A 20,361-nucleotide genomic window follows, 5' to 3' on the forward strand; every position below is an offset into this window, starting at 1 on the left:
GGCCGCGATCTCCGCTTCCTCGAAGCGCTATCTCGAAGCACATTTTTCACTACAGAATTGTATTATTCACGCCGTTCGAAATTCCAATTCCGAAATGCGCGAAAACCATCACCATATATCAACTTTCCACAGACTGCTCTATTCTAGACACCGCCCTTGTTTCAGCTTTAATTTCTTCCCGCCCAAAGGTAAGAGGGACGCGTAAAAAGAAGGAAAATCTGCATACCCTTCAGTCATCCCAGACGGATCCTGCGCGTAGCTATTATACGTATGTTCTAGTCAGCCAGACGTCATTTTGTATAGCCAGACTAACACTGTCGGTAGATGTGATTTGTATGGCGCTAAGTACGGCAGTGACGGTGACATTACAATAATGATTGCGAGCCGCCGAGACTATGATAATGAGGATAACCTCTGAAAGAATATTTCACGCCGCGAGACTGGAAAAGTAATGAGAAAATTTAAATTTTAATGAATATTAATCGTACGACGGGATTAATACCGATATTGAGACCCAAGAATTTATTGTTGAAAAATATCGTAATTTTACAAGGAAATATTCGTGTTGGAGAGGCGGACCCATCTTTATAGCTGGGATTTTAAATTATCAAATTTTGTCTGACAAAATTTAAAAAAAAAATCCACCAAACCACTTTTCCACTTTTACTTTATTGGCTTTCGTCAAACTAAAAGTATTCAAGAACTTGAAAAAATAAAGACTGACTCATCGGTATTATATATTTGATGATATCGATAACGATAAAACCCAGTCGCTAATAAAATAACAAACATACCTTTAAATAGAAAAAGGTATGTAATCATTATTTTATTCATATTTAAAAGAAAATATCCGAAATAAGCGTATTTCGTATTAATCCATTGTTTTATTTACAATAGGAATTGTCGGAATAAAGTATTGTTATATGTTTTACATTAAAAATAAAGTAAATGTCTTAAATTCAGTCATTTATAAATAATTTATGCATGTTTAATTTTTAAGGGTAACCTTATATGTTAACTCATTTGGATATTCACTAAATTGTAAAAAAAAGAGTTGTACAACTTAAAAAATATATTATACATGGGAAGAATGATGAATATTATAAGAGAACCAGAGGTCATAAGCTTTGTACATACCTAGACTTCTATATTTCCATTTCGATAAATTTCATATACTAATTTATTTATATTGAAATAAAAAAGTCATATTCGTAAGATCTTTTTTGTAATTGACCACCGAGCTCTTTTGCCTAAGAGCTCATCTTTAGAATAGTAAGTATTGTATATATTTTTTCGTTATTGGAATTTTTGATACATATAATATTTCTAATGTGACTTATTTCTACCGTGTCATGATTTTTGTTTCAATATTTATGCAAAATATGTGTAAATCCACCCCCTTGGCATCTGTCATAGGGCATATTATTGACGGAATATAATCATTTCACTGAAATATTTCCTGAAAGAACTGATATTATTATAAAAGCCCGCAAATACGGAAAACCTGTCGCACTGAAGATAATGAATAAAAACTTCTTAAAGATTTCCCTTTTCTCTCACCCTTCGTAATAAGGAATCCAGGATAACTCTTTCATTTGCGCCTCCGAGATAGGCTTTACGACTGACAGGTCTTAAGTATCGGAAAAATTTCTTTCTGCGTCTGCCCAAGTTTTTATATCAGTTTTATGGCCAACTTGTGCGATTTCTTCGGATTTTTTTATGAATAAAGAGAATGGGCTACGGTCGAGCTTCTCTCTTGGCGATAATAATAAAAGATATGGACGAAACGACCACGTAAAAGTTTCGACACAAAATAAAACGAACAGGCTACTTTGGTTACAAGTCTTTGTGTGTCAGAAATGTTAAGAAAATTAGTTTTCTTTGCATCAACCTACAGCGTTTTCTGCTTATTAAATGAGAAATATATATTTTTTGTTTATATGAAAACTTTGAAAATTCATATTTGATAATGGACTTAATGATAAGCGAGTATAAAGAAATACTCAATAGTAAACACGAAACAAGGTATCACCATTTTAGGATTTTTTGTCTTGTTTAAAGAAAGCCAAGGCAATGAGAATAATAATAAAAAACCAGATAAATCAAGATTGAAGAAAAATAAAGAACCCTTAATCAGATTAAAATAAAAAAGTTCTCATACTTGTTTTATATACAACATTTTGAGTGTGTCCAAATACTTGTTCATAAAATCTGGATTATCTCCAATTACAGGAGTTATTTTCATATTATTTTTATTTAGTATATAGTGGAGACCATTTATTTTTTAATAACAAATTTAATAATTATTTTTTAAGGATAATGACTAACTTAAATTATCTTATACTTGAAGTGACTTTATTCCACGAGTCACTTTTAATTTTGATATCTCAACAAATGGGAAAATATGAATGTTTCACGTGTATTGTTTGATCACTTAATCCAGCCTTTTTATGGGTGGTAAGCCCTATAAATACCTAAACTTCTATATTCTTCTTCATCTATGCTGAGATGTCAAAATAAAATAAAATAAAAAATATACTGGTTGATAGATTATGTTTGTGGAATTAATACTAATAAACTTTTTTAACAGTTTTACTAAGCAGAAAAGAAGCAAAGAATGTCTGAATGGTATATTTAGTTTCTAGAGTCGTTAAGTTTTAAAATCCATCTTAATTATGGTTCATTTAATTAAAGTGTTTTTCCAGACTTTGCAGCGCTGCACTTTCTTGATCATAATGGAATAATAATTTTAAAACTTAAACTAATCCGTAGATGTATAATCTTATATAAGGTTAAACTAGAACTACTAGAGCTTTAAGATTTTAAATGATTAAAACATTATAAAAATTTGTAAAATGAAATTAAAACTTAGTTTTAAGCTACTGCCATTTTTGGTATATTTCTCCGATTAGTTTTAATAAGCACATTGTCATCTTTAGGGATAGATATGTAAATATATCGGTTGGAGAAAAGTAGCAAAAATAAAAGTGGTTAAAAACAATGTTATATATATATTTAAATAAAATATATACATATTATGCCATTTTATGTTTCATACATCTCAACATAGATGATGATGAATATGGAAGTCAGGGTATGTGCAAGGCTTACAACCTGTCAAAGGTTGGTTTAAGTGATAACTTTTTACACTTGTAATAGTCACAAATTCTACCCAAGATTGACCAACAATCACGCTACTGTGTTTTTCGAACTTTTTTTGGATCATTGATTTTAATCAAAAATGAGATGGAAAGTGAAAAAATACTTAAATAAAAATTATTTTTTCTTACCGCTTGGTGGAAATTCATAGAAGTATGCTGATCTTGGACTCAAACACCTGAAAAAAAAATTGTCATTATATGTTAATATTGTGATTGTCTGCGGGCTTTTGTGAGTACTTTTTGTAAGTCGTCCTTTATCCTGCCTAAACTGAGATGATCTACTTTTCGTTAAAAGAATCCATTTTAAGATATGTATGGGGCCATTCTATGAAAACAAACATGAATATAATATAAATATTGTAGACATAAAAAAATTGTACCCGGTAATATGTTTATATAAATTGGTATGTAACTATGCCAAGTTACTTCCAGTATGTGAAATATTGTGGATGAAAATTATAGTTAAGCAACAAACAAGTAAAAAGTGTAAAAACCGTCTATTGCACGACTATGATACCCGCTTTACCCACAACGAAGGGTGAACAATAAATATAGAAGTCGAACATATGAATACATAGTTCCTTCCATTTTTTAATTGTTGCTAGGGGATGTAAGAGGGCAAAAAAAATGATGGAGCAAAGACTAAATAAAATGTAAAAGTAGAGTATTTTTATTACAATTAAAATGTCACGTTGTTTTAAAACCACTCAAAATCTTTTATAGGGATTTTAAAACAAAGTTGTATTTTTATTATAAAATGGAAAATCACACAGCTAGTGCTTCAAATATAAATTATATTATTTTTAATTCTTATTTGTAAGTATTAGATGTTACAAAAATAAAAACTACTCTACCGACAAAACATATTATATATTTATGTATATATATATATATATATATATATATATATATATATATATATATATATATATATATATATATATATATATATATATATATATATATATATATATATATATATATATATATATATATATATATATATATATATATATATATATATATATATATATATATATATATATATATATATATATATATATATATATATATATATATATATATATATATTATATATAAATATATATATATATATATATATATATATATATATATATATATATATATATATATATATATATATATATATATATAAATATATAAATCTGTGTATTTATTTTTCTCTTTGTATTTTACTATACTAGCTATACAACCCCATTACCCTGAGTATGTTTAGAGTTTTGAAAGTGAGTTTCAGAACCTAGAATAATTAATGAGAATGTTTCCGCACATTCCATTCGCGTTATATTCAATGCAAATGAAGGTGCGTGCAAACACTTCATTAACGCAATAATTAATGTCAGCAGGCTCTATTTAACGGGATATTCCTTTGCTATATGGCACCCTGAAGATTCCTTTTCAATTTACGTTCCCTCACAACACACAAAGTATAGATATATTTATTTATTTACTACTGCCACGTGAATTTATTTAATTCTTTTTACATACCATAGTCCATTAACGGATAATGAATTTTTCTTAATTTAGGGGTTACCATGCATACTTATTTTTTTCCTTAATTCCACATTAACGAAAAAAAAATATTTCTAACATTTTAAAAGAGGTGAAATTCTTAACTCATGGTTTAATCTTAAATTAAATCTAGACTTATTTTGCAGTGTATTTTTCGGGTTTTAGATCCTACGTATAATCCAATAATAAATCAAGGTACTCTTCCTTACAAGTATTAACAACGACGTCTTAAATACAACGACATTATGTTAAGTAAGAATATAAATGCATTATAAATTAAAAATCTTTTACCTTAATTTTTTTCTTTGGAGTATAATTGATAATCATATTTTATAAGATGGATTATCATATATAACATTAAGATATTTCGCATTAAGATAAAAGTTATGTTCATGTACAGTATAAACTTTAGGTATAGCAAATAAGAGTAGTAAAAATAGCTCTTAAGATGATATTTTGTAAAAATGATGTTATATAAATTTGAGAAATATTTTTCAAATAAAAATGAAAATGCATTATGAATCATTTAATCAATACATTTTTTCAATATTTTTTCGACAAAGTTATAATTTGTACTCCTAAAGTAATGTTGTACTATTTAACAAAATAATCTTCTTTACCAATAAAGCGAGTAGTAGTTTGCTATTCAGAGCTGATATTCATAGACAGGAAAACATAATAATGCTCCCTGTCCTCTGTTCACCTATAATAGCTACTCTATAACAATTATTGCCTTGCTCTGTATTTCCCAGTAGGTACCGTGTAATTTATTGCGGCGTGAACTTTATCGGACACTAACGGAATGGCAGTGCACATAAATACCTACAACTTCGTATAACATGGCTATTTATATTTTGATTTAAGGGCTGCCACTGTCGTAAATCTTTGATATTATATCTACACGTTTTATTGCACAGGACAATTTATTTTGTAACATCTCTTAAGTTAAGCGCAGTTAATGTGTGTATATGAAAGATTTTTTCTGCTTTTTGTAATTGCCATATGAACCTTAGAGTCTTGCAGTTTAGATAAATAAAAAATAAATAGTAAAAAAATAATTTTCATAGCTCTTAATGTTTCCAGTGCATTTCGTCAGGATAATATGATAAAGATGAAATAAACATCCCTTATACATAACGTCGATTTTTTCTACTTCTAATTTGACCAATTTCAAGTTTTTAAAATACTTGTTCATGCCGTTTTCATTGGTCTTTTAGTGCTTATATTTTCAACTACATTCGCCTCATATTTTTTCACTATTTTCTACTAGTCCTTTGAAAAATATGATATTTTTGTTTATATTTTCTTCTACCTCCTGATTTATTACCTGATAATTTTAAGTTTCATTAATATACTCGTATATTTTTGAACCTAGGCCGTACCTTCAAATCAAGTTTTCTTTCTGAAGCATCCAAGAGTTCTTTGGTCTTCCTGTAGATAGTTTTCGAGGAAGACCCACGGCGATTGTCTGTCTCACAATATGATGAGGTTCTCTACGTCTTAAGTACCATACCATTTCAATTACCTTTCCTCAACTTTACTATTGACGTTTGTTACAATACATGGTGTATATTTGAATACACACATATTATAGTACCTGAATGTAATATCTCTTTCTCTTTGTAAAAAAAATACTTACTGCCGTGTTCATTCAGCATTTAATTTAACTATAAATTCTCTTTATATTTAAGTGAATAAATACAATCATTTTGTGATACTTAGTATGATGAATGCATGATTTATCGGTTACCCTGTATTTATTGAAATGATTCAAATGCACAACGTGCATAGAGCATACCATCTACAATGAAATTATAGATCCTGGCAATTTAATTGACGGTTCCGTTAGTCTGTAATCACGTTACTAGCACGCGATAAAAGTAATCGGATCTTGAGAACCTCATTTCTGTGTTCGGAATATAGATTCGTTTAAGGAAATGGGTATTTTCATCAATTTCGTAGTAACAGAGAAACGGAACTAGTAACGGATTAGAGGTAGGGATATTTTTTTTCTTCTCGTTGAAGTATTGTAGCCATATAAGGGAGTGAGTGATTATCTAGTCTCCATATAATTTGTACCATTGTCTGTTTAAATAACCTAAAGCAGGAACATTTAAACCAAATTTTACTAGAAAAATTAACTGACTTAGATAAAAAAAGTTCCTTTCGGTAGTATGGATATGTGGAGGGAATAGATAACTAAAGAATGACTGAGTATATTTGCAAATGTGAACGGGGGAACAGAAGGAAGGCGGCCAAAAATGATTTAGCACGACAAGATCAATCTTCACCTAAAATCTGGTGGCATCAAAAGTCTACGTAATCGGAGGGCATGTATGACTGGATGTGGAGGATGCTAGAAGTATTTGTCAGGACAGAAAGTATGGCGACCGCAGCAGTCTATAAAGACGGTAAGTTGGGATGGAGCCAGGAAGAAGAAGAAGTACTAATATTTAAAAAATAGTTTTAAGAAGAAGAACTAGTATAAGTATTAGAAAATAACGAAGTCACAAAAATCGACACATTGAGGGTTGTCTGAGAAATACCACAGGAAGCGACAAAGTACGATGGAGCGAGTTCAAATTTTAGTACGGTACGGAACTAATGAGGTTATAAGTCAAAAGGGCGTCCATGGGATTACGTAGATAATCCGTTTATCGATTGGTTTTGCCCCAATTCCAAAATGAAAGCGTAATCCCCATTGTTCCACCACCAACCATCATCACACGACTCATTAATTTGAGCCATTAATAATTGAAGCCATTCAGTAAATAACTACGTTGACAGTGTTGTCTCTCCGTTTTAAAAGCAAATTGCGTAAGCCGAGTTCGTGAGGGTATTGTTATTATTATGAAAGATGAATTGGGTAATCAGAAGCGATTCTATACTAAGCGCTAGTATGTTCAAGGAATTGTTAATCAAAGACATTGTTAAATAACAATTTACCCTATGCTGACAGTGGGGTTAGAATTTACGACCTCCTAGTTGATTTTAGTTATTTGAGTAAGGAATTTGCATTTATTTTGCATAAACACGACAATTTATAGTGATTTTGTAAGGAAAAACAATCGGATGGAATTTCGTTCGGTTCGAAGAAGCGAAACGCAAATAACTGATTTGCATATTATATGAAAGGCGTTTAATTTACAAATAATTAACTTGGCTCGGGTTTGACTTGTAGATTCCGATGTACATATATGTTTTACCCATTTGTCGCAATAGAACTTGCTGATGAGTAGTAAAAATAATCAATTTCATACGCTGTATTTTTATTTAATTACAAAATATAAATCAAGTGATATAAATTGAATTGATTTTTTTAAACTTTTTTTAAAAAGAGAACTTTGTTTTTTACCACTTCGTTCCAATTTTCTAACCGATTTCGACAAATAATAATTTTCTTCAGAGATCTAGCTGTTATTCCGAAAAATATATAGAAAATCACAATATATGCATTTAAAAAATAATATTTAGGATTTTTATGGAGTGGGTGGAATATTTGGTGAGAGTATTTTATTGTTTTTAAATTAAAATAAACCCTGATGATGACAAGGTTATTGTCGAAACCGGTAGGTTGAATTTAATTATTAAAAAAGTGTTTATGACAAAGTTATTTAATTTTATAAGGTTAAAAAAATGTGCCACAAAGTATCTGCGGAAAACATTCAAGAAAAGTTAGTACTTAGGTTTTAATGCAAGATGTATGTAATATTATGTTTAAATTTCCTTACGTTTGGTAGTTGTGATGATGATGATGCACCAGCGGCTGCGTGTGGCCCGGCTGGGGCGGGTGCGGATGCGCCGCGGCGGCGCCGACGAGCGCCCTCTGCTGCTGCTGGCGCGCGGCCATGTGCCTGCCGAACACGCCGTACCCGAACCCGTAGATCTCGTCCTCCTCCTTGTCGGTCAGGCAGCTGGAAGGCTGTGAGGGAGAACGGCCGCTCTTAATTTTATTTTTATACAAGTGTCGTGCTAAACTGGTCCCACTAACCTAACTTATCCTAACTTAATCTAGTTTCACTCTTACCACTCTGTAGGCCAGACATTCTGGCCCGTATGATTCTAGTAGGCAGCTCCGTGGGCCACAATGTCTGGTATAACTTTAACCTGTTAACCGGGGAATTCACTTTTTAATAACGCAACATACAACGGGCGCGAACTCTTTCATTAGGACGTGTCAGTACGTCACGCCCGGTGGACGTAAGTTCATATTATTTATACTTACATAAAATATATGAAAATACTATAAAATGTATATTTTTTGCTTATTTATATATAAATCACAAAGGAACATACAAAATTACAATCAAATAAAAAATAATTAATGTCGAAACATGTATTGATGACTTTTTACGTTGGTTGTTCGAAAATATAGGTCCTGCCCTCTCCAAGGCGCAACATATATTTACAGGACGTATTCATATGTCCTACCCGTTGCCGATATTCTTTACGTTTGACGTATTTATACGTCCCGCCCGGTTAACAGGTTAATCACTGATTTCTCTATCACCCAAGTATAGTCTACCAAAAAATATTTCAGATAAATACAGTTAATCTTAATTAACATGGTCATACGAATTGCCAGACAGAGTGTCCCAAAATAAGGGAACCAAAATATTTATTTTGATGGTAGAAAAACGTCATTTTTTCGATTAGGGTAGCTGATCAGTTATGAGAAAAAATGGTCAGAGTGGAAAGGGTTGAAAATATTTTACATACTTACTTCATATTTTAATAATAAATTGAAATATGAAGAAATTAAAAATAAAAATTCAAATATTTTACAGCCTTCTTCCTGTGTCCAGTATTTACTTTTTTGTGAGGTGAAGGGATCTTGCATCCCTTATGTCACTGCGACCAAATTAGGTATAATGTGATCTCTCTCTGTATCACAGCTCACCCTCAAGACCTACATGAGTCATGTAGCTCTCACCTGTCTTGGTGGTAGGAGCTTCACCTTCTCGGAGTCCCGTAGTGGTCCTCCAAGGACGTGACTTCGTTTGCGAGCGAGTGCGTCACAATTATAGAGAATGTGGATTGGTGTTTCTTTATCCTCCATACAAAATCTGCATACTGGGGATCCATGTAATCCAATTTTTGTCATGTGTTTCCTTATTTACTCATTTATTTTTCTTGTATGTACACAACAATTTAAATCATATAAATAAGTAGAGTTCAATCCATTAACCATGTTTAATTTTAGATATATTACCTAACAATTAAATAGGTGTTTAATGTAAAAGACTAACTGAGCGGTGCTTCAATATGGTAGATGTTTAGAAACAAACATAAATAAACAAACATTTTACTAGAAACTGTACAAGCATGCAAATTGGTATCGTAATTGCCGTTAAACACGCGGATTTTATCAGTGTTCTGTTACTGCAGGTAAACTGCTCATTTTGTTCACAAGACGCGGTTGGAGAAGGGTTGGAAAATCTAAGAAAGTTTCCAAATAAAATACTATGAATTGTTTTATAAAACTAAACGAATTTGAAATTGAAAACAAAAAACAGCCTTTTGAACATATTTGATAAAAGTTTTGTTAAATTTTGTTAAGTCTTTTTTAAATATAATGACTATCAAAAAAAAAAATTGATTAAATGAATAAATTATGAAATAAAAAATCGTGATATATTGATTCAAATTATAATATACCAATGAAAGTTTTTTTAATTGGTATATTATGATTTATACCGTCATAGGCTGGTTTAAATAATCACTTTACATACGTGTAATATTCACCAATTCTACCCATGATTGACGAACACACTTTTCAAATTTTTATAAGTTCAATATTTATTTTCCAATTTTGAAACACTGTACAAGAATCACTAGAATTTTCACCAGTGACATCTATTGGTGAGATGAAGAAGCTTTTTTACTAAGCAGAAACTCTTATATTTGTTAGTAAAAGTTCGTTTATATTTAATATTTTGTTCTTCGATTTCATAAAATGATGAATAAAAGTAAATAATTGGACACCCCTGATACAAGGACACACAGGGTTCGTTTATTTAAATGGGGTTTTAATACCTTAGGAGCGGCGAAGATTTCTTTCTCGCTCATTTCCCCGCGAGAAGAGGCTGAGTTTGCTCTTTGAATATGCCAGCGACGCTAAGACGCTCCAAGTCTCTAAACTCGAAAGTGTTTTCATTAAGAGCATCATACGAACTTAAGGGGAGATTAAAAACACGAGCGGCATCCCCTGCCAGTGAAATTAAATTGCATGTACGTAAGTGAAAATATGTTTTCGTACGAACAGTATGCCATAACTTGGTTTGTTATGATCCGCGTAAATATTTAGGGTAGGCTGTTACCGGTGTAAACTTTCTAGATGTTTTAAAACTAGGGAATTTATTGTATTGCTGTTTTGTTAGGCTATTAAAGTATGAAAAAGATTTACATTTACCTTTAAGAAATGTATACCTACAGTACGCATTTTCATCTAGATACGTAATTTATATGAAAATATGTTACATGAGATTATTATTCCCTTTTCTTTTTAGATACTTATTCCTTATCATAGTTTTTACCTGTATTACGTAAGAAGAAGTATGTAATTTTAATAAATACTTATATATGAAATAATTTATGTAGTTAATTGTAATAATGTTTACATCTAAGTTATGGTAAGGTTTTTAAGTAATTTTATTTTGGAAATGGATATTTGTATGTATGAAATAAAATATTAACATATGTTTGTGTGAAATTGTTCGGTGGAACGTATTTTTTCAAATGAATTTTTTCATTGACCAAAAATGGGTCCATTTGCTATTTTTGATATATGATATTAAAAAGTACGATGTCATAAAATTTTATTTTAGAAACGGAATTTCTTATATATAATTAAATGATATACACATGTTTATGTAACTGCAATATCTGGTGCAACAGATGCTTTCATATGAAATTTTTCATGGACAAAAATGGGTACATATGCAATTTTCGATATACTTAAGTATAATTTCAAGGATTAGTGCTAAGTATAAAAATAAAATAAATGTGCTTAAAAAAGAGGTAAAGAAAATGAATTTATCGTAGTTATACAGGAGAAAGTGACCAAGTGCATTTTTTACAAAAACGTGATCATTGACTATTTGATATCTTTCTAGCTTAATATTGCCCTAAAAAAATCCCAAAGGATTTTAACGTCGGAAGTATTATATACATCTTATAAAAAATGATGAACTGCATTGATTTTTATTTTCTTGCCGAGCAAAAGTGACTTAAATGGCCCTTCTGAACATTTTATGTTTTGTTAGTTGGTCATTTTGTCCTGTACGATTACAATATATAAAATAATAGTATAGAATAAAAGGATATTTTTTTTAAAATTATATTTAAATAAATATATGTATAGTATATTTAGTACTCACAGAATATTTGCCCGGCACATATATGGGTTGTGACAGGGACGTGGTGAGCGTGCCCAGCTGGCCGCAGTGTCCCGAAGCGGGGCCCCTCTCGCCCCCGCTACACGAGGCCTTACTGCCCGGCGGCGTGCCCGGCGTGCCCGGCGTGCTCGGCGTGCCCGCGCCCAGCACGCGGATGCGCGGGGACATCTCGTCCCACTCACGCCGGCGCAGATCCTCCATATGGTCCAGCACGTCTCCATAGTGGGTGGAGAACAGGTCCGCATACCGGGACGCTAGGCCTTCCAGGAAACCTCGATCACCATCCTGGAATAGATAAAAAAAGTTGAAAAAGAAGCAAAATTGGCATAAGGATTGGCAAAAGAAGGGTAGAAGCGGAAAGGTGCGTTAGTTAGACCACATAATTAAGTCCAAAAGAAGTTTTTGAGGTATTTCTACATGAGAGAGTACGGCTATTATCCTTGGCTCTACCCGACCGAGTTTCCCCAGGGTATGCATGGCTACAATAGTTTAGAGACTAGAAGGAATGTGTATTTGATTACACATTTTTTTCGATTGTTGCACGGTATGGTCGATAATCCTGAAATTATCCAGAGCATTGGTCTGTATGTTCCCGATAGTTACCTAAGACAGCGTCGGCATAGATTGTTTCACATTCCTATACACAGGACCAACCTGCCGATGGTTATGCCTGTAGGAAGAGCTACCGCTATGTTGAACAATATCACATTGGATATTGATCTGTTCCATGTGTCCGAAGGAGTTTTCCGAAGCGGGTTTTTTCTACACATTTAACAAGAGTCTTCTTGCGAGCTTTTTAATTTGTTTTTTTAATGTATACGCCTTAAATGTTAGTTTGTAATGTATGTATTAATTATATAAATAAATTGAATTGAATTGAATTGAATAATTCCAACCATTTTTGACCTATACCTCCTCGGTAAAAAAAAATTGAACGATGTGGGGAAGAAAGTTGCAACAATGTCTCCTTATAATTAGTTATAGAAGCAGAGAGAACGGCATTTATTTAGACCACATATTCCCAACTATTTTTGGTTCTGCGCCCCCTTGCCAAAATTTTTCATCAATATGGGAAGGAAGAACATAATGTAGTACATGCTTGCTAACTTTACTATGAACAAAATTATATTGTATACCAACACACAGGGCATGCCTTTGTGGGATTTTTTTTTTTTGTATTTATATTCTATTCATATTTTTCTGTATTTTAATTTATGTCATGTTTGTAAAATGCAAAAGAATAAAAAGAAATAAGAAAAAAAGTTACAACAATGTCCCTTTATAGTTCTCTATCAAGGGACATTGTTGCAATGACCTTCCCTACATCGATGACTTTTTGGAGAAAGGGCACTAAGTCAAAAATGATTATTTACCTTCTGGTGGAGAAATAGAAATATGTTAGAAAGTTTTCAGTCCTTCTTTTTATATCCTAGAGACACATCCAGAGCCTATTGAGGGACAGTACCACCCTCGGTGAGAGCCCACGAGATGAAAATAAATATATATTTAAAAAATATATATATACATAAACATTAATATTCATATTAAATGATGCAATTCAAATACGATTTACCGAACTAATTTATAAGTGCCCAATTTATAGCAGAACGTAGAAGTAACGTGTCTAGAAATAACGTAATTTTGAACAAATACATTAAGTATAGACCATAGCATGTCATTTGAATCTTTGTTAGTTACGACATGCAAAACTTGTATTACGATGCGAAGTTCTTGGATCATAACGGACTCCAAATTCATTGAAGACCTTAGATAACTATAAAATAACTCGTTAAATATCCATTATATCTTGTACATATTTGCTGTTCACAAAATATTTTATTTATGATCTCATTATTTGAAAAGCATTTGAAAATACTATACACTTAAAAATGGAAACTTGTAACGATTCATAAACAGACCAAAATTGGAAAAAAAAAATTTTTTCTAAATTTTCATTCGATCAATTTTAAAACTGAGCAATCAAATTAAAAGTTTTTTTAGTTAACATTATCCGTATTCACAAATCCTGATGAAATTTAACCACACTATGAAAAATCCATTCTTAAAAAAAATTAGGCCGATATCCGCCCTTTGTATTCTACCCTCATCCATTTTAAATCTGTTTTCGCTATTGTTTTTTTATACATGGGACTAGAGTGACAATAATATACTACAGAAAAATCGTGATGTAACTACCATATTGTAGATGAGGGTAGGGTACAAGGGGTGAGGACCGGTATAATTATTTTTTTTATTTAAAGGTAAATGTGAATTCGCGCTGGATGACAAATAAATACCAAACTGTTTGTGTTTTTCTTCCGTTTTTTAAATAATAATTATGAATATATATAATCTTTTGGTAAAACGAAATACGAGAAGACCCTTATTTAAATCACGCTCGTATATTATATTAAATTAAAATTGTATATTTATTGAAATATTCACTGTGAGAAAAACGTAATAAACTTTTTACCAATATGGTATAAAATGGTCAAATACCATTTTCAGATTTTTCCGAGAGGGAAATAAAATTGAAAAGATTATGAAATTTTTCTGATTTTTTTAAGGATTTTTTTGATGGAATGAGAAATTGAAAAGAATATGATTTTTTACACAAAACAAATTTAATAGTTGTTTTTTTTTAAGTAACCGCTTTAAAAGGGTAAATAGATAATCTCCGCTGATAATTCGAGAGATTTTTAGTTTTTATTTTGTTATTCTTTTATTTTCAATATCGTATTTAATGTGAAAATGTTGAATTCATTATACCTACTGAGCAATTGAAATATCAGTGAATAAATTTATTTAAGTTTAATTAATGATCAAGTTTTATTCATAATGTTTGTTTTGTATTCAATATAAAAATTATTAAACCTTTTATGTTTTATAAAATTTAAAAAAACTTTTGAAATAAAAAGTCCATCTGTTGTAAAAGCTTTCAAAGTGTTCTCAGACTCCGAGGGCACAATCAAGTAAGTACTAAACATAAACAAAATGGTATAATGATTGTAAAGTTTAATGTTTTATACCTCGACGTGAAAGCGTGAGTGAAATAAAAGCCAAGTCACGACCGGCCGCCAGAACAAAAGCCTTGTGAGTTTCGAGACTACTCTGAGTAGAATGCCGTCGCGACGCCGAAGCTTCTCAGACGCCACTGGAACCCGTTAATGAAACTTCAGGCTTTTTCATGGGATACGGCAAATAATGTAACCCTCATTTTCAGTTGACGAAATTATCACAAAATATGATATTTATACTCAAATTTAAAGTAATGGTTATGCTTACGATAAAAATTTATTTTAACAAATACTTACAGATAATAATAAATTATAAAACAGTATTTATTACTTTGCCTTTCTTACTATCATAAATTTGTAATTTATGTTTTTTTTTAATGTTCAAGTACTATCTTACCTTTGATTTCAAACAGTGATATGGGGTATCAAACGTTTTTACCAATATTTCTAGTCTGTTTTTGGTTGGTTGGAAGATATTGCTTTTTGGAAATAATCCCGCCAATGTACTTATTTCTTTACATGAATAAATAAATAAAATAAGAAATAAAATACTGTAGCTAATCTTAAATATATGGTCTAGTATAAAATTATCTCTCCATTTTGACATCTCAACAACGACGAAGAAGAATATGGAAGTCTGGGTATTTACAGGACTTATGATCTATCATAGGCTAGTGTCCATTTAAGAATTTCGAATATTAATCTTGGTCTGATAATGTCATCTGATGTCTGACTATTCTGATGAAATTCTGACTTTTTTAGGTTAAATAAAATGAAAGTGGAAAAAACATATTTAAACTAAAATATATGGTATATGTTATAGTTGTTGGTTTATTATATAAAATGCAGTTTCACCAAGAAATATTACTACAAAACTGAGATCATATAAGCTTCATTTTTTATTCAAGCGGTTAGCCTAAAACAAATGAGAGAAATAAATTAATTTCAATACGAGAAAAAAGTACAATATAATGCTGTGGAAAATTAAAATGAGTTAATTTTCCACAACACTATTCTCTTTATTATGTGTGACTAGTTTTTACACCTTTAATATGTATGAGTATTTTTTACAAAGGTTTATTATAAATGCTTAGTTTTTACACAGGTAACATACAATTACATTTTACTGTGAATAAATAAATAATAATATATTCCCAAGTGAAGTGTTAATCTGATATGCGTTTTGAATTTCAATATCATGGAATCACACAAACGTGACCACTTTTGTAAATTATCTACTCAAATACAAACACGCAGACACAAACTTTTGGATACAAACTAAATAAAAATAAAAACTATTTGAAAGGTACACAACCCTTTTGAGGGAAAAATATCTCTTAAAAACGGCGAAACAAAGACAATGGCACTTTTTGCGGTAAAGTTCGTTATGCGAAACACTCGAAGTTCGTTAGTTTTACCAGGTGTCTTTGTAGGTCCAAACTGTATGAAAAAGTTGTGGATTTTCTAACAAGTTTGGAGGACTAAGTTACCCCAAAGCTCGTAAATAACTCACGTTCAATTTTAATGAACTAAAGTTTGATGCGAACTAAATAAAGAGGACAAACTACCCCCTGTCAATATTGGGTTGAGATTCAAAGTTTTACTATGTTCGGTGAATCTTAACACTTTTAAATGTTTCACTGTAAAATAATACGAATGTAACACTATCTATTATTATCTATTATTTCGACTAAATTTAGTTGAAATTTGATCTCTGAGACGAACGTGTGCCACATCGATGTAAGATAGATGATCGAATTATGAAATAAGGAAATCAAGCAAGGCAAAATTAAGTAAAGTGTATTGAAATGGTTTGGACATGGGGAATAAATGAGAGGAAAGAACGGTAAAAAAATATGCTGGATCTAGAGGAAAACTTAGCACTACCAGGTATGTCAAATACATCGAATCAGAATAATCGGTGGGCATGTGTGAGAAGAAGCTTCCCCGCAGGGGTAGGCAGAAAGAATAGAACGTCACACCAATCTCTCTTTGCACGCAATTTTCGCATCTTCCACAATAATACATCTTTTTACGCATCGCCTCATACATACACGCAGATTATTCCGATTTCTGACCCGACTACTTTAAAATATTTGAAAATCTTCATCATGCCATGTTTTTCAGTCTTTTTCTTCTCCTATTCGAACTACAATCACGTCATAAATTCGTTTAATCGTTATTTCTACTTTCATTCATTCCACATGTCCAAACAATCTCAATACATTATTTATTATTGAAATTGTTTGGACTGCAGACAGTTGGTAGAATTCCATATTGAATTGTTGGGTAATATATCCAAAACAAAACACGGTTTTTGTTGGATTGAATTCTACATTTATTTATGTATATCTTAATACGTGATGCGTTTCGTCATCTTAGGACATTATCAAACACCTAATTGTTTGATAATGTCCTAAGAAGATGAAACGCGTTACGTATTAAGATAAACGTAAATAAATATAGAATTCAATCTAACAAAAACCTTGTTTTATTTTGGATATATTATCCAACAATCTCAATACACCTTTTTTTAATTTATCGATAATTCTTATCTCGTTCTCGCATTCATTCCTTATATCATAATCTAACATCTATCAAACAAATAATTGTTACATACAAATAAATTAAATTAATTTGAAAAAATATTCATATTTATTTATTTCTTGGAAAACTAACATTATATTAACAACGACAAAAAAATACAGGGTTTCTACAATATATATTCCTTTTAAATGTTTTGTGTCGTGTACATAAGTATAACTACAAAATATTATAACTTAAATTTTGAATGAAATAATCAAACATATAATTTATTCGCTTATTTATCGTTCCTTCATCCCTCATTTCCAGGTCTTTGTGCTACGGTTTTTATTCCAGCAAACCGGTAAACCATTGAATGTTGAGAAAATAATTGGGCATAAAGAGAAGGAATCGCAGAAACTTAGCAAGAAAGTATCCTCTCGGTGCATCTATAAGAAGCTTAAGTATTTCCTGCCGAGGATGCAAGAACGAGGTGTTTTATTCCGAAGTGGAAACGAAAAATAATAAAGCAAGGCATTCAGATGAAATAGGAAAAAACAGATCTAAGTGTCGGTCCAGGTTTTTCATTCAAATTGAGAAGAAAATCAATGTGTTTTATTTTGTATATATGATTTTTTTGTAAAAGAAGCTTCATACTTTTTATTCGTGTTTATGAATAAACCTAACCAACCATCACGTTGCTTCCCCACATGGGTAAGAAGAGAGAATGGCATGCCACGCCAATCTGTATTTCCAAACAATTACTCTTTCACAATCATGTGATTTATACTACCTCACGCTTACTCGCTGATTCCGACCGTGGACTTAACCACTTTGTTTTAGTAATATTTGAAATACTTAATCATGCCAAGTTTTTCTCCGCTTTCTCCTGCATTTATATTCATCTCAAAAATTTGTTTGACTTTATTTTTAGAAATAAATTTACCGAAATAATGTTTTCAAAACCTAGGTTGAATTTACGACAATTTAAAATATTTCATACAGATTTTATTTAAACCATAAATTTGTTTCACTGATTTTTTTATAAATAAATTAATCAGCATTTTATCTTTAAAGCCTGGGTTGAATAACCGATGAATTAAAATATTTTAAAAACACACATTAGTGTTAATTTATTTTCATAACTAAAAATACCGTCATATTATCCGTACAGCCTGGGTTGAAATACCGATGAATTAAAATATTAAAGAAAACATGGATCTGTTTTTACTCAATTTTCATAAATAAACTTATCGAAAACTACCTATAAAATTCTGCGTTAAATTTCCAATGACTTCAAATATTTAAAATAAAACCTAAGTGTTAAATTTTTGGCGTAGATAGCCATTTTTTACCTCCGAAAGACGAAAGTAGAATATCGTAATCGCACCCACAAAAATATTTCATCGTTTCCAAGAAAACATTTTTCCCGCTATTGAATGATATTGTCTTACATAAAGCGTTTGAGGGGGCGGTTTTCAGTTGCACGCGCGATTTATGAGATCATATGCATAATTTATTTGTTAAAAGAACCCCATTGGAAGTTAGGTAAGTAAGTAAATAAAAATGGCAATAAAAAGTTATGGCCCCACAATGCCGATAAGTCACATGAAATATTGAACTTTGAGAAATATTTTAATGTCGAATAAACGATACTTAGGGGTATAAACATGAATAATATCTGGAACTTCTTAACAAATTGAATTCTTTATCGAGTGACATATTCGGGGGAAAATATTTTTATGATAATCGAGTAAATATTGCGGGAAAGATTTCCGAAAAATCTACGATTGAGTGCATTTACGGGTCATTTAACGTCTGACAACTCTGTATTGGATTTGAATAAAAGGAATGTCTTAAGCAAATACTTTGTGGCATTTTTGAAATCTCAATATACGTGAAGAAGAGTATGGATGTCTGGGTTTATATAGTGTTTTAAATAATCTCAATACACACACATAGCAATCACCATTCTACCCATGATTAACGACAACACTACAAACATTTTTAGAACAAGGATTTTGATATACCCAACATGTTGTAATTTTACTAAACCCTTAAAAACATTTAATGGTGCATAGGGAACTGCACCGTATATAAACAGTGACGTCTCCATCATTGAATGTATAAAGAAAATGTCATCAGCCCTAAGAGTCCTGCCAGCCTAAAATAATATTAAATAAATATTCGAGGGAAAAATCGCATATATCTATTTAGACACCACTGTGAATCGAATTCCAGACCTCCAGTGCGGTAGCCAAACATACTAACCACTAAACCACGATGGCAGAGAGAAATATGGAATTAATAAAATACAAAATTTGCTTTTGAACACTTTTATTATTGGTACTATTCTTTCAACACGACAAATACCTTTTTAGTTATAAAGTATTTGCCAAAATCGGTTCAAATAATAGTACTAAAAGCAAAAGTGGTTAAATACGAATTTCGTCTTTGATTAATGTTGTACTAAAAATGTTTGTTCTTAATTACAATAATGATAAATCATAACAATTTTCGATGATTTGTGCAGGATTATTTTCATAAAATACTCAAGGGTGCTAGACTATGATAATGTAAGCTTAGTATTCATAATTTAAAGAAAATTACAAATTAACATTGTTTGATTAAGAAGTGAGGTTTAAAATATTATATTTAATGTTTTGTGATATACCCTTGAAGACAACAAGGAAAATAATTTAAATACCA

The 20,361-nt window shown here is 30.9% G+C and overlaps 1 protein-coding gene across 6 annotated transcripts in view; it reads right to left on the minus strand.

Moving 5' to 3' along the window:
* LOC148311119 (uncharacterized) overlaps positions 1–20,361 on the minus strand; it is a 415,481-nt gene that overhangs the window by 68,813 nt on the left and 326,307 nt on the right. For 4 of the 6 annotated variants that reach the window (XM_088257213.1, XM_088257210.1, XM_088257211.1 and 1 more), the window contains exons 2-4: positions 12,095–12,397; positions 8,447–8,658; positions 3,291–3,337 (exon numbers count right to left, since the gene is read on the minus strand). In XM_088257213.1, coding sequence (XP_088113339.1) covers positions 3,291–3,337; positions 8,447–8,658; positions 12,095–12,397 — 562 coding nt within the window. The remainder of the gene's footprint in view (positions 1–3,290; positions 3,338–8,446; positions 8,659–12,094; positions 12,398–20,361) is intronic. The other 2 variants (XM_088257212.1, XM_088257209.1) reach the window with 1 other exon arrangement.

This window comes from Brachycentrus maculatus, unplaced genomic scaffold (assembly GCF_059751285.1).
Source record: "Brachycentrus maculatus isolate JH-2025_06_01 unplaced genomic scaffold, ASM5975128v1 h1tg000074l, whole genome shotgun sequence".
In the NCBI taxonomy this organism is placed as follows: domain Eukaryota; kingdom Metazoa; phylum Arthropoda; class Insecta; order Trichoptera; family Brachycentridae; genus Brachycentrus; species Brachycentrus maculatus.